Source organism: Schistocerca piceifrons, chromosome 1, assembly GCF_021461385.2.
Source record: "Schistocerca piceifrons isolate TAMUIC-IGC-003096 chromosome 1, iqSchPice1.1, whole genome shotgun sequence".
NCBI lineage: Eukaryota > Metazoa > Arthropoda > Insecta > Orthoptera > Acrididae > Schistocerca > Schistocerca piceifrons.
Genome location: NC_060138.1, coordinates 1,039,685,319 through 1,039,700,104, shown reverse-complemented (window position 1 = coordinate 1,039,700,104; position 14,786 = coordinate 1,039,685,319). Strand labels below are relative to the sequence as shown.

Sequence of the window (14,786 nt, the reverse complement as noted above, 5' to 3'; positions counted from 1 at the left end):
TAAGAATCTGTCATCTGATTTCATATGATGATGCTTCAGGACACTGATTATAGCAGAAGTGCAATCAAGTGGTGAAACAGTGGTTGATATTAGCAAAATCGCTTCTGTTTTCAATACTGGTGGAACAGTGCCAAAGCCAGAACTGATTACAACAACTGCAGCAACATCAGAAGTAACTGTAAGTCTGATTTATTTATCATGGAGAGTTTCAAACAATATTCATATTTATGTATTGACACAATCTAATTTCTTTCAGGATCTAAATGCAAAAGAATATCATATTAATGTTGAGATAACTTAATAAATAATATTTAGATGATTTTTTTATAATAATGGAGCTGAAAAATATTGTACACACTGTGTGATGTCATTGTTTCTAAGAATTAGTAATGTGTTTAGTATTGTCAAGTCTGTGAGCACAGATTTACCATAATCAGATGAAAAGGAAGAATCACAACAATGATTACCACTGACATAAACATTTATTATACTAATTACTTGAACATCTGTGTAACACTAAGAATTTCTGTTATAGTTATGTCCCCCATACATAAACAAATGAAACACAGTTTTTTTTAATTTTTTGATTGAAATTCTTTCCCTCTGTACCAAGAGACAAAAAAAGATTTAAAAATATGAAATGAACATGTAGGAATATTATAGCAAGCAGGAGTAATTCGACTAGAGAAGCACTGCATGAAAAAAGTGGATCTCGAGGTACGAGTCTTAATCAATCAATTAGTTTTAATCTGTCACAAATTATCAAGTCTAAAAGTGTTTTCAGTGTCTAGTTTTCACACAAGACATGGGATGCCTTTGTTAAAAAAAAATAAATAAATAAAAATAAAAAAAGAATCATACTACTTCACATTCAGCATTTGTTCTATAGAGCAGTAAATGTCAATCAGATATGATTTCTGAAGTTAATTTTATTATTCATTAAATTCCTCCCAAAATAGAAGTGTCAGCAGCTTGTTTTGCTAAGTTTTACAATTTTTTTAATGTGTTAATTACTAAACCTTGTAACTGATTTTCAGTCAGACTATCAAATTGGTTCTAATAAGTCCAACCACTGAAGTTGAAGTTTGTTTGCAGTAATAGTCTAGCAGAACAACACAAAATTTCATATGGGTTTGGAGTTTTTTAACATACTCCCTGAGAACATAAAATTAGCAAGGATATAAACCTATTTTTTTAAAAAAATCATTACAGTCACATTTACAGTGCCACTTTGCCTACTAACTCAGTGAAAAAATTGTCTTCTAAAGTACTGCCTTCATGTTCAATTTCCTGTTGATTTTCAATTCTTTTAAATGTAGAAGTTGCTTGCTAACAGTAGATGAGAATTATAAAATATGATTAACTGATGTAACAATTTAAGCAATTACTTATACAGAAGATTGTGAACAATTTCAATTTATTTGCTATGTCCAATATCTATAGCACCCAATGCTGTTACAGATAAAAATAACTAATAAACAAATGTAGGTGGTTAAGCTATTTTCCATTAAATGTATTTCTTCTTCTTTTCCCAGTTTAGGAATAAAAAATTTCTGTGGTTGTTGAGAATATTTTTTGTAATTTGGAATTTCTTTCTCTGACTTCTCTTTCAAGTTCTGATAAAGTTTCATGGTTGTAACATTATTCCCAATTGATCACTTAGAGAAAAATAGGTATAGACATTAAATATACAATTAATAACAATGTTTACAAAGAGAATTTCTTACAATTTAATCCATTTCTTTTAGAAATAGTCTTAAAAACTATTGTCAACAATGTTTACTTCAAATAGTTCCCCCATCTTGTAAAATGCATCTAACAGCCCTATTCTGTCCCCCACTACATCCCTGCATGCTCCCACAAGCAGCACTACACATTCCTCCACTCCCACCCCCCTGCTATCAGCCACCCTGCCCCATGCCGCCTCCTTAAACTCAGAGGAACATACTAGCCACATCTGCAAGAGGATAGAAAGAGTATGAAAGAGTATGCTATGCCTTGTGGAAACTGACAGATGCAGTTATTAATGAGTATCTGAAGGTGGCATATTTCAGTCACCCTATGTGTCAATTCTTGAACCAACAGTTCCCCGAAAAGTGGGTTGGTAGTGGTGGACCTGCGCTGTGGCTTACTTGGTTCCCTGTATGGCCCCTCTGAACCTTTTTGTGTGACAAGAGACATGCATCATTGTTTATAAAACCCCTGTTGAATCAGAAGAGGATCTGGCTGCATGTATAGTAGCAGCTGCACTAGGAATTAGGCACCCATGCAATCTTTGTCAGTGTTAGACAGAACAAGACTCACCAGTGTAACCTCCATATACAGGTCAATGGAGACCTTTTCGAACCTCTACTGTGGTCGAAGTAATGTTTTTATTGTCCATGCAACCTCCCAGTCTATTAGTTTGATTAAGTTTCATCTGGAGAAAACTCCCTCAACCGGATTAAAAAATTCTCACTGGAAAATATGACATGAGAGAAAAATATTTATTTCAGTGTCCCATGCAATCTGCCAAAATTTGTCTGTGTAAATAATTTTCACCCTGAATTGTACATTATGGAGAGTAGGCCGACAGATGTATAGCTTTCTCTGTTTTGCCTGTCTCCTTTCTTGTGGAATATAACAATCACAGTATTGTTCCTGTTTAGCTGTTTAGGGGATTTGTCTTCCTTCATGGACATCCTGCAAATAATTTTATGAGTTCCTTTTGTAATATATTTTTACCCAGCTTCATTATTTCCAATTATTTTATTCCCTAAATGTATTCAGAAATACACATTATTTTTTCACTTGCCATGGAGCCAGGAGGCACTCAATAAGTACCTAATATATTTGTGAGTGGACATTCCCCTTGTGGACTCATTTAGCTCTATGTCTGTGGGATGAGAGAACACCACTATGCTTTTTTTACCCTAGTACAAGTGCCTGCTATTATTCGTAATCACACATAAATAAAGTCAGGCAATGTTGTTGTTGTGGTCTTCAGTCCACAGACTGGTTTGATGCAGCTCTCCATGCTACTCTATCCTGTGCAAGGTTCTTCATCTCCCAGTACCTACTGCAACCTACATCCTTCTGAACCTGTTTAGAGTATTCATCTCTTAGTCTCCCTCCGCGATTTTTACCCTCCACGCTCCCCTCCAATACTAAATTGATGATCCCTTGATGCCTCAGAATATGCCCTACCAACCGATCCCTTCTTCTAGTCAAGTTGTGCCACAAATTTCTCTTCTCTCCAATTCTATTCAATACCTCCTCATTAGTTATGTGATCTACCCCTCTAATCTTCAGCATTCTACTGTAGCATCACATTTTGAAAGCTTCTATTCTCTTCTTGTCGAAACTATTTATCATCCATGTTTCACTTCCATACATGGCTATACTCCATACTTTCAGAAACGACTTCCTGACACTTAAATCTATACTCAATGTTAACAAATTTCTCTTCTTCAGAGACGCTTTCCTTGCCATTGCCAGTCTACATTTTATATCCTCTCTACTTCGACCATCATCAGTCATTTTGCTCCGCAAATACCAAAACTCATTTACTACTTTAAGAGTCTCATTTCCTAATCTAATTCCCGCAGCATCACCCGATTTAATTCATCTACATTCCATTATCCTCGTTTTGCTTTTGTTGATGTTCATCTTATATCCTCCTTTCAAGACACTGTCCATTCCGTTCAGCTGCTCTTCCAGGTCCTTTGCTGTCTCTGACAGAATTACAATGTCATCGGCGAACAGCAAAGTTTTATTTCTTCTCCATGGATTTTAATTCCTACTCCGAATATTTCTTTTGTGTCCTTTAATGCTTGCTGAATATACAGATTGAATAACATTGGGGATAGTCTACAACCTTGTCTCACCCCCTTCCCAACCACTGCTTCCCTTTCATGCCCCTCGACTTTTATAACTGCCACCTGGTTCCTGTACAAATTGTAAATAGCCTTTCGCTCCCTGTATTTTACCCCTGCCACCTTTAGAATTTGAAAGAGAATATTCCAGTCAACATTGTCAAAAGCTTTCTCTAAGTCTACAAATGCTAGAAACATAGGTTTGCCTTTCCTTAATCTATCTTCTAAGATAAGTCGTAAGGTCAGTATTGCCTCACGTGTTCCAATATTTCTACAGAATCCAAACTGATCTTCCCCGAGGTCAGTTTCTACAAGCTTTTCCATTCGTCTGTAAAGAATTTGTGTTAGTATTTTGCAGCTGTAACTTATTAAACTGATAGTTCGGTAATTTTCACAACTGTCAACACCTGCTTTCTTTAGGATTGGAATTATTATATTCTCCTTGAAGTCTGAGGGTATTTCGCCTCTCTCATACATCTTGCTCACTAGATGGTAGAGTTTTGTTAGGCCTGGCTCTCTCAAGGCTGTCAGTAGTTCTAATGGAATGTTGTCTACTCCTGGGGCCTTGTTTCAGCTTAGGTCTTTCAGTGATCTGTCAAACTCTTCACGCAGTATCATATCTCCTATTTCATCTTCATCTACATTCTCTCCATTTCTATAATATTGTCCTCAAGTACATCACCCTTGTATAGACCCTCTATACAGGGTGTTACAAAAAGGTACGGCCAAACTTTCAGGAAACATTCCTCACACACAAATAAAGAAAAGATCTTATGTGGACATGTGTCCGGAAACGCTTAATTTCCATGTTAGAGCCCATTTTAGTTTCGTTCTTCCACCTACGCTCAATGGAGCACGTTATTATGATTTCATACGGGATACTCTACCTGTGCTGCTAGAACATGTGCCTTTACAAGTACGACACAACATGTGGTTCATGCACGATGTAGCTCCTGCACATTTCAGTCGAAGTGTTCGTACGCTTCTCAACAACAGATTCGGTAACCGATGGATTGGTAGAGGCGGACCAATTCCATGGCCTCCACGCTCTCCTGACCTCAACCCTCTTGACTTTCATTTATGGGGGCATTTGAAAGCTCTTGTCTACGCAACCCCGGTACCAAATGTAGAGACTCTTCGTGCTCGTGTTGTGGACGGTTGTGATACAATACTCTTTTCTCCAGGGCTGCACCAGCGCATCAGGGATTCCATGCGGCGGAGGGTGGATGCATGTATCCTCGCAAACGGAGGACATTTTGATCATGTCCTGTAACAAAGTGTTTGAAGTCACTGTGTGTTTCCATTCGATGATTAATGTGATTTGAAGAGAAGTAATAAAATGAGCTCTAACATGGAAAGTAAGCGTGTCCGGACACATGTCCACATAACATATTTTATTTCTTTGTGTGTGAGGAGTGTTTCCTGAAAGTTTGGCTGTACCTTTTTGTAACACCTTGTATACTTCTTCCACCTTTCTGCTTTCCCTTCTTTGCTTAGAATTGGGTTTCATCTGAGCTCTCGATATTCATGCAACTCATTCTCTCTTCTCCAAAGGTCTCTTTAATTTTCCTGTAGGCAGTATCTATCTTACCTCTAGTGATATACGCCTCTACTTCCTTACACATGTCCTTTAGCCATCACTTCTTAGCCTTTTTGCACTTCCTCTTGATCTCATTTTTGAGACGTTTGTATTCCTTTTTGCCTGTTTCATTTACTGCATTTTTATATTTTCTCCTTTCATCAATTAAATTCAACATCTCTTCTGTTACCCAAGGATTTCTATTTGCCCTCACCTTTTTACCTACTTGATCCTCTGCTACCTTCATTATTTCATCTCTCAAAGCTACCCATTCTTCTTCTACTGTATTTCTTTCCTCCATTCTTGTCAATCATTCCCTAATGCTCTCCATGAATCTCTCGACAACCTCTGGTTCTTTCAGTTCATCCAGGTCCCATCTTCTCAAATTCCAACCTTTTTGCAGTTTCTTCAGTTTTAATCTACAGTTCATAACGAATAGATTGTGGTCAGAGTCTACATCTGCCCCTGGAAATGTCTTACAATTTAAAACCTGGTTCCTAAATCTCTGTCTTACCATTATATAATCTATCTGAAACCTTCTAGTATCTCCAGGCTTCTTCCATGTATATAGCCTCCTTTCATGATTGTTGAACCAAGTGTTAGCTACGATTAAGTTATGCTCTGTGCAAAATTCTACCAGGTGGCTTCCTCTTTAATTTCTTCCCCCCAATCCATATTCACCTACTATGTTTCCTTCTCTCCCTTTGCCTACTATTGGTTCAAATGGCTCTGAGCACTATGGGACTCAACTGCTGAGGTCATTAGTCCCCTAGAACTTAGAACTAGTTAAACCTAACTAACCTAAGGACATCACAAACATCCATGCCCGAGGCAGGATTCGAACCTGCGACCGTAGCGGTCTTGCGGTTCTAGACTGCAGCGCCTTTAACCGCACGGCCACTTCGGCCGGCTGCCTACTATTGAATTCCAGTCACCCATGACTATTAAATTTTCTTCTCCCTTCACTATCTGACTAATTTCTTTTATCTCGTCATACATTTCATCAATCTCTCCGTCATCTGCTGAGCTAGTTGGCATATAAACTTGTACTACTGTGGTAGGCGTGGGCTTCGTGTCTATCTTGGCCACAATAATGCGTTCACTATGCTGTTTGTAGTAGCTTACCCGCACTCCTATTTTTTTATTCATTATAAAACCTACTCCTGCATTACCCCTATTTGATTTTGTATTTATAACCCTGTAGTCACCTGACCAGAAGTCTTGTTCCTCCTGCCACCGAACTTCACTAATTCCCATTATATCTAATTTTAATGTATCGATTTCCCTTTTTAAATTTTCTAACCAACCTGCCCGATTAAGGGATCTGACATTCCACGCTCTGATCCATAGAATACCAGTTTTCTTTCTCCTGATAACAACGTCCTCCTGAGCAGTCCCCGCCCAGAGATCCGAATGGGGGACTATTTTACCTCCGGAATATTTTACCCAAGAGGACGCCATCACCATTTAACCATACAGTAAAGCTGCATGCCCTCGGGAAAAATTATGGCTGTTGTTTCCCCTTGCTTTCAGCCATTCGCAGAGCAAGGCCATTTTGGTTAGTGTCACAGGGCCAGATCAGTCAATCATCCACACTGTTGCCCCTGCAACTACTGAAAAGGCTGCTGCCCCTCTTCAGGAACCCCACATTTGTCTGGCCTCTCAACAGACACCGCTCCGTTATGGTTGCACCCACATACGGCTATCTGTATCGCTGAGGCACGCAAGCCTCCACACCAATGGCAAGGTCCATGGTTCATGGGTGAGGAGTCAGGCAATAATGTACATAAATAAATAATTGATACAATGCATTAAATAAAAATGAGAAGACTGAATAATGTAATCAACACAATGATGATATTTATTTAAAAGCGGAGTAGTATAATGTCAGAAAAGCTCACTCAGACAGCCTTAAAAAAGATATTTGAAGGTGTGTCTGTCCTGTCTCAAGTTGAATAATAAATAGCAAACTATTTGGCAGAGTCCCAAATACATTCAGATAATCCAGCTGTAAAATCACAGCCCAAATCCCAACAAAATAGTACAGTGAAATTTCCTTAGTTATACTGCACTACTATTCATAGAGGTTCACCACAATATACAGTCACTCGCACCAAGCCAATGCCTTTTAGTCAAGAGACAAACACAACATTCAAGAGCAATGTAGCATGACTACATCCCTACATCTGCATGGCTGTTCAACTTCTATCGCTGTGAATTTTCTAAGCATTGAAATGGTACGGCTGTGTTGCCACTCAGAAAAACTAAGACCATCCTCCATCTCTACCGACTGGTTTGGTACTAGTTTAATTTTAAATGTTTGGTAAATTGTAGTTTACAAAAATGGATAGATTGCTACTCACCTTATAGCAGAGATATTGAGTTACAGAGAGGCACAACAGATAGACTGTTAAACAAGTAAGCTTTTGGCCAAAAACCTTTCTTCCAAATTAAACAAAACACACACACACACACACACACACACACGGTCACTTAGTCACATCACCACTGCTTCTGGCTGCCATTGGCAGTATCTATACTTTTCGTAATATTGCCATTATTCCATTGTATGATTTTGTAGTTCATAAAAAGCTGTTTTATTCATGAACTATGGTGATACAATGAAATGTAATTTTACTACGAACTTGTGACATCTAGACACGCAATTTGATATCCTCATCCTCTTCCAGACTCTGTTAGATTGAGTTTTAATATTTTTCATTTATTTCCAAGTTTTATTCAGTAGCTGTCACTGTTGCTTGGCCATAGGCATGCACATTTTCCCTAGCTATGGGTTTTACCCACTGCTTCCTGTTTTCTAATCCCTTTGTGCGACACACTAAGCTCGCTGTGCTGGGCCATATCACAGCTGCGTGACTCATCTGTATTTCAGCGACACCAATCCAAGTTCTTAAACTCACATACTGTCCTGGCATATTGGTGCAGGACATTTCTGATGTGCATTTTATGTGTCTGTTTCATATTCTGATTCCCAATTTAGGTTTCTCTGTGGTACTTAACAGATGGTTTTTGAGTCAGTTCCTGCTTAATTTTTGAAGATGGATACATTACTATGACTTATGCTCACCTAATGGATCCAGTGTCACTAGATTATGTGCATGAAATTAAAAATTAGATGTGAATACATGGATCATTATAAATGCATGAGTACTTGTAATTTACTGCTAAATACTGACACCTGCAATATCTGTAATGGACGAATTACTAACTAGAAATAGTTGCTAATACTTCCATAAATAATTTTGTTATTGTCTTTTTGGGATTACGGGTTTGAAAAATATTGTTAACATGACAGGAAACCATCATATTGTTGTTGTTGTTGTTGTTGGTGGTGGTGGTGGTGGTGGTGTGGTGGTGGTGGTTCAGTCCAAAGACTGGTTTGATGCAGCTCGCCATGCTCCATGTTACTGCAAATAAATCACATTTATAGAAAAGATGGTTTCAATATTAATCAGTATGCTCAGGTAAGGGTTAAACAGTAATAGTAAATGAATATATCAACTTCATACTTACCAACAATTACTTCACCTTTGAGGGGCAGGCATACAAACAGATCAGGGATATGGCCATGGGAACCAGAATGGCTCCTTCCTACGCCAATCTTTTCTTAGGTTGCTTGGAGGGGGCTTTCTTGGGATCCATATGCCTTCAGCCCCTTGTTTGGTTTAGATATACTGATGAAATCTTTGTCATATGGACTCATGGTGAGGCTGTCCTGTGAAAGTTCCTGGAATATGTAAATACCTTCTCCCAATTAAATTTCACATGGTCCTATTCCAGACTCCATGCCACTTTCCTTAGTGTTGATCTCATCCTCATTGAAGGCCAGCTACATACTTCCACCCACATCACACCTACTAACAAACAACAGTGCTTACATTTTGACAGTTGCCATCTTTCCATGTCAAATGTTCACAGCAGCCATACAGCCTTGGCATTTGAGGCAAAAGTATTTGTTGGGATGCAGACTCTTTACTGCAATACACCACCACTCTCACTTCTGCCTTCACTGGATGTAATCATCCCAACAGCCAAGTTCAAAAGCAGATTTCCTGGGCCTCACATCCAATCCTGGTACTGCTGACTCCTCCAAAAAACAACTTCTGAGCACACCACTTGTCACCCAGTATTATCCTGGTCTTGAATGTATCAATCAGCTACTTCGACAAGACCATGACTTCCTAAAATCATGTCCTGAAATGAGATTCATTCTGTCTAAGATCTTGCCCACCACACCTAGAATAGCTATTAATTGCCACCCCAATCTCTGCAATATTCTTGTCAGATCATATTCTCTTTCTGCACCCATCTCCCTACCCCTATGACTGTCCCTGCTGCAACACTTGCCCTATACACTCTCCTACCACCACCAATTCGAGCCCTGTAACTGGCCAAACATTACTGTCAGAGGGAGAGTCACCTGTGAAATTCACACATTATATACAAGCTGTTATCTTCTTCTTCTTCTTCTTCTTCTTCGTCTTCTTCTTCTTGTGTTACAGCCTCTGTAGGACCCCAGGTAGCCCCATCGTGGACTGCATTTTCCTCTTCTTCTCCCAGAACCTCTTCATTCTTTCTATTCTTCTCTCCCACTCTTCTTCCGAGATCTTCAGTGTCCTTTTCTCCTGTCGGCTCCACTGGTGACACTCTAACCTTTTCCTGTATTCTTCTCTGTCTTTGATCTCCGGCATATTGGTTGGTGTATATTTGTTCCTCCAGTTTTCATTTCCTTTGACCTTGATCCCAAATTCCAACCAATCCTTCCGAAGTTCAACAACCCACTTGGTTCCTGTCTTTCCCCTTGTCCTCCCTGTTGTTTCCCACACTCTCTTCGTCATTCTGTCCATACTCATCCTAATTACAAGTCCAGCAAACCTTGCCCTTTTGAGTCTGATTTCCCCGGATATTGTTCTCATGTTCCGGTACAGTTCTTCCCTAGGTCTTCGCATCCATCTCTCTCCACCTCTTTTGGGACCTAGTACTTTTCTTAGTATTTTTCTCTCTTCTTTCTCTAGTTGTTCTGCCCCATTTCTTCCTAGTGTCATTGTCTCAGCAGCATATTATACTGCATTCTTCACCGTTGCCTTGTAGTGGCTCATCTTTGCCTCTGTGGATATATTCTTTTTATTGTATATCTCTCTCATCATACAGAACGCTGACCTCATCTTCTTTATCCTCTCTGTTATTCCCTCCTTGCTCCTGTTCCTTCCTGTTATAAATTCTCCCAGATATTTAAATTTGTCCACCATTTGCACAGTGTATTCCGGTGTTTCCCAGACTGCAGTGGTACTTAATGTCTTTGTCTTGTTATAGGTGATCCTCTGTCCCACCTTTCTGGCCACCTTACTTAAGTTGTCGAGTTGTGTCTTCGCGTCTTCTTCCATCTCACTTACTATCGCTATGTCATCTGCAAAGGCTAGGCAGTCCACTTGAGCCTTGTTGTCTTTTTTGTCCCCCACATGGGTCTTTGGTATGCCTATTTCCTCGTTTATTGCTCTCCACTGCCTGATCACTTCGTCCAGTGCTATATTGAACGACAATGGTGACAATCCATCTCCCTGTTTAACACCATTCTTGATCTCAAATTCTTCTGACAGTGCTTCTCTGCATCTCACCCTTGCTTTTGTGTCTGTCAGAATTTCTTTTATGAGTTCTTGTGTAGTTCCATCTAGTCCTCTGTTCTTCAGGATCCTAACAAGAGTCTGTCAGTTGATGGAGTCATATGCCTTTGTGAAGTCCACGAAGGTTATTACTGTCTTTTTGTTTTTTAAGGCCCTATGTCCTATCAGTTGCTTCAGGATAAATATCTGTTCTATACATCCTCTTTCCTTCCTGAATCCTGGTTGGTAGTCGCCAACTGTACTTTCTACTTGTTCTTCTACTCTCTTGAGCAAGAGTTTCGACAGCACCTTGTATCTGACCTCTAGTAGCGATATTCCTCTGTAGTTGTTTGCATCTCTCTTGTCCCTTCCATCCTTCTGGCAACTTCTTTGTTCTCCAAGTCTGGTGGATTATGTTGGTCATGTTGTCTATTGCTTTGTTGCCTCCCCACTTTATCACATCGGCTGCTACACCATCTTCTCCAATTGCCTTATTATTCTTTAGATTGCTTATGGCATGTGCGACTTCATCCCTGGTTGGAGGACTTAGTTCTCTTCTGTGTCAGACCCCAATTCCAGCTCATCTTCAAGTGGTTCACAGTTCAGCAGGTCGTGAAAGTACTCTGCAAAAATTCTACAGTTCTCCTTCGCACTAACAGCCAGCTCCCCTTTCTTATCTCTTATAAACAGTTCTCTAGCCTTGTATCCAATCAGGCTCTTTTTGAATTTCCTGAAAAGGTGTCTGCTGTTGTTTTTCCTGAAGTTGGTCTCAGTCTCATCTAGTTGCTGCTTCTTCTGTCTTCTGGTCCATCTTATTAGTTGGTCAGCTTCCTTTCTTGCTCCTAAGAAAACTTCCCATTTTTCCGGGTCCTTCTTGCTGCCCAAGTCTCTCCAGGCTTTCCTGCGAGTCTCTACCGCTTCCTTACATTCCTTGTTCCACCACCAGTGCTTCCATTTCTTTTCTTCCTTTCCCCATAGTTCAGCCTGTTTCGCCATATTTCGCTTCATGTCGTCCCATTCATTGAATGACTCAATTTCTTCCTCATATCTGGATCGATTGTGTCTTAATTTGTCTCTGTCTATCTTCATGTTTCCAATTCTTCTATTCATCTGTGGAAGTCTGTCCCTGTTTGGAATCCAAAGGCACTTAACTTCTGTAAGATAATGATCCGATTCTATTCTTGTGTTCTTCCTAACCTTTGTGTTCATGATCTCTTTAGTGTTTGTCCAGCTGATTGCTACGTGGTCAATCTGGAATTCCCCAAGACAGGTGCATGGGTTTGCCCATGTTTTTTTTACTCGGTTTGGCCCTAAAGTGTGGCATGATTAGTCTCATTTTATGTTCTCGACACAGTCTTTCTCCATTTTTGTTTGTCTGCTGGTGTGCAGGGTACTCGCCCACTACTCCTTTATGTTGCTTCTCTCTTATAATCTCCTACGAGTATCTTTACATGTCTATATGGCATGCTTTTCAGTGTATCATCTAGCTCCTCCCAGAAACTGTCTGCAACTTTCTTGTCTTTTCAGTTCTTGTCATTTGTAGGTGCATGTCCATTTACTATTGCATACTTTTTGTTCACTGCTTGAAATGTCAGTGTTAATATCCTTTCTGAACTGCTCTTCATTTCAGTTATGCCATCCTTGTATCTCTTGTCTACTATGAACCCCGTACCAAAGCATCTAGGTGCATGTCTTTCCTTTCCCACTATAACTCCTGGTTTCCCTTTCAGTATTATGAAGCCTTCTGACTCCACTGTATCTTCGTCAGTGTATCTTGTTTCTTGCATCGCTAGTATTCCAGTGCTTTTCTCTTTCATCTCATCTGTCATCTACTACCTGTTTAAGTTTACCAGTCTTAATCATTGTCTGTACATTTATGGTTCCAATTCTGAAAGTTTTTTTAGTTTTAATCTTCTTTGAGGTTCTTGGGAGCTATGACTCTTCCCTTACGCACTTTTTGGCAGGTCCCCCAGAACCCAAATGCCTGCTTGCATTGACCTTGGTCAGTGGGGGATTGTCCCCCTGCGGTAATCTCAATTCAATAGTGTGATCAATTCCATGAGCTAAAAACGACTGAAGTTGTTAGCGCCAGAAGATGAGTTCAGGCCACCCGTGATGTGGGGACACAAATGCCTTTGGTAGCTGCCCCTAACACAGAGTACAGCCAGTACTTGATATGTTTCAGTGGCTCTTCCACTCTCCCTGCCATTGGGAAGTGACGTCCCTCTTCTGCCTTCAAGACCGTTGGCCGGGCTTCGCATGTAACCTTACGTTGGGGCCCTAACTGGGTGCTACCATCTGGAGCCAGATGGACCAAGGTTTTTTTACAAGGTTGTTACTCCTCTCCCTTCTCCTTCCCCATCACCCTGGGCTTGGAACTGGCAATGGCTGTTATGTAAACACTGTTCAGACTTCGGCATGACTAACACCCAGTTATCAGACAGGATGAATGGGCATAGGCAGAGGGTGTACACAGGCAACAGGCAATATCCTGTTGCAGAGCATGCTGTACAACATGACAGTCATGACCTTGGTGCCTGTTTCACCACCTGTGCCATCTGGATTCTTCCCCCATACACCAGTTTCTCAGAACTCCACAACATCTCCTTGGTTCTTGCCACCCACCTGGCCTTAATTTACAAAAATTCCTTCCATCTCAGCATTTATTCACAGTAACTACTCATTTCTTCACTCCATTTTAGTTTTCTACATCTTTCATTATCTGACTTGTCTAATTTTCGCCACCACCCTCCCACCTCTGTTACAAATAATGCACTTAACTTTTCACTCTTATTGACTCATGCACAGTGTTTTAGTAGTTAATCTCTCTCTTGCATATTACCCTGTCTTCCATCTTTAAGCTCTGACGTATTCAAACCTTGTCCGGTGCAGTCCCCAACAATCAGTCTTTCCTTTTCATCCTGTCTGGTAAGTCTCCCCTGACCCTAGGTTCTGGGTGACTTTTATGATCTGTATCCCTTTCCCTAAACCTCTCTAGTCCTTTTCCTTCACCTCTCTTCCTTCTACTTCAACTCTTCTGCCAGAAAAGGAGCCACTGGCTCCAAAAGCTTGTATAAGTTAAATCCTTTTGTGTGTGTGTGTTCCCTTGTCGCCACTTGGTGAGTAGGTTTTTTTATTTATCCATTTACATTATAGTAAATGATTAGTGTGTTTGAAAGGCAGCAGTTGTTTTTAAAGTAAGAACTTCATTTTTAGTTATGTGACCTTTTAAAAAGAGGAATAAGGTGTCTATGACACAGATAACTATTTGGTTGCAATGTCTTTTGAAGTACCAAAACAGCAATAGAAAAAGAGGAGCACATACAGACTGTTTGCAAAAGAGAATAAAAAGCATAAACAAAGGCACTGAACCAAGAGTGTCAGCAACAACAACACTAAATGTTGTTACAATATAAGTCAGTGACTGAAAGAACACAAAGATCCGCTGCAAGGTCCTTCATACCTTGCTAGAGAGAAATCTCTATAGCTTAACATGAGAGATATGAACTTTTTCTGTTTTATAAATGTCAATCTAGTTTTGCCATCTACTGCCAGTTCTACTTGGGACTCTACAGATAGATTTTTCAGTTCAGTTCTTTTGAATTCCACTGTTTTGCATTTCTGCTCCTTAACTTTACCAGTGTAGACTGTAGAGACACAATGACACATCTTCTCTCCCAGTTGTTTTACCCTCCACAAATGCATTTTACTCTTCAAGACTAGTTTCTCAAC

The 14,786-nt window shown here is 39.9% G+C and overlaps 1 protein-coding gene across 1 annotated transcript in view; it reads left to right on the top strand.

The window, feature by feature from the left end:
- LOC124777398 (cadherin-86C-like) overlaps nucleotides 1–14,786 on the top strand; it is a 286,282-nt gene that overhangs the window by 234,152 nt on the left and 37,344 nt on the right. Inside the window, exon 17 of the mRNA XM_047252795.1 lies at nucleotides 40–178. Coding sequence (XP_047108751.1) covers nucleotides 40–178 — 139 coding nt within the window. The remainder of the gene's footprint in view (nucleotides 1–39; nucleotides 179–14,786) is intronic.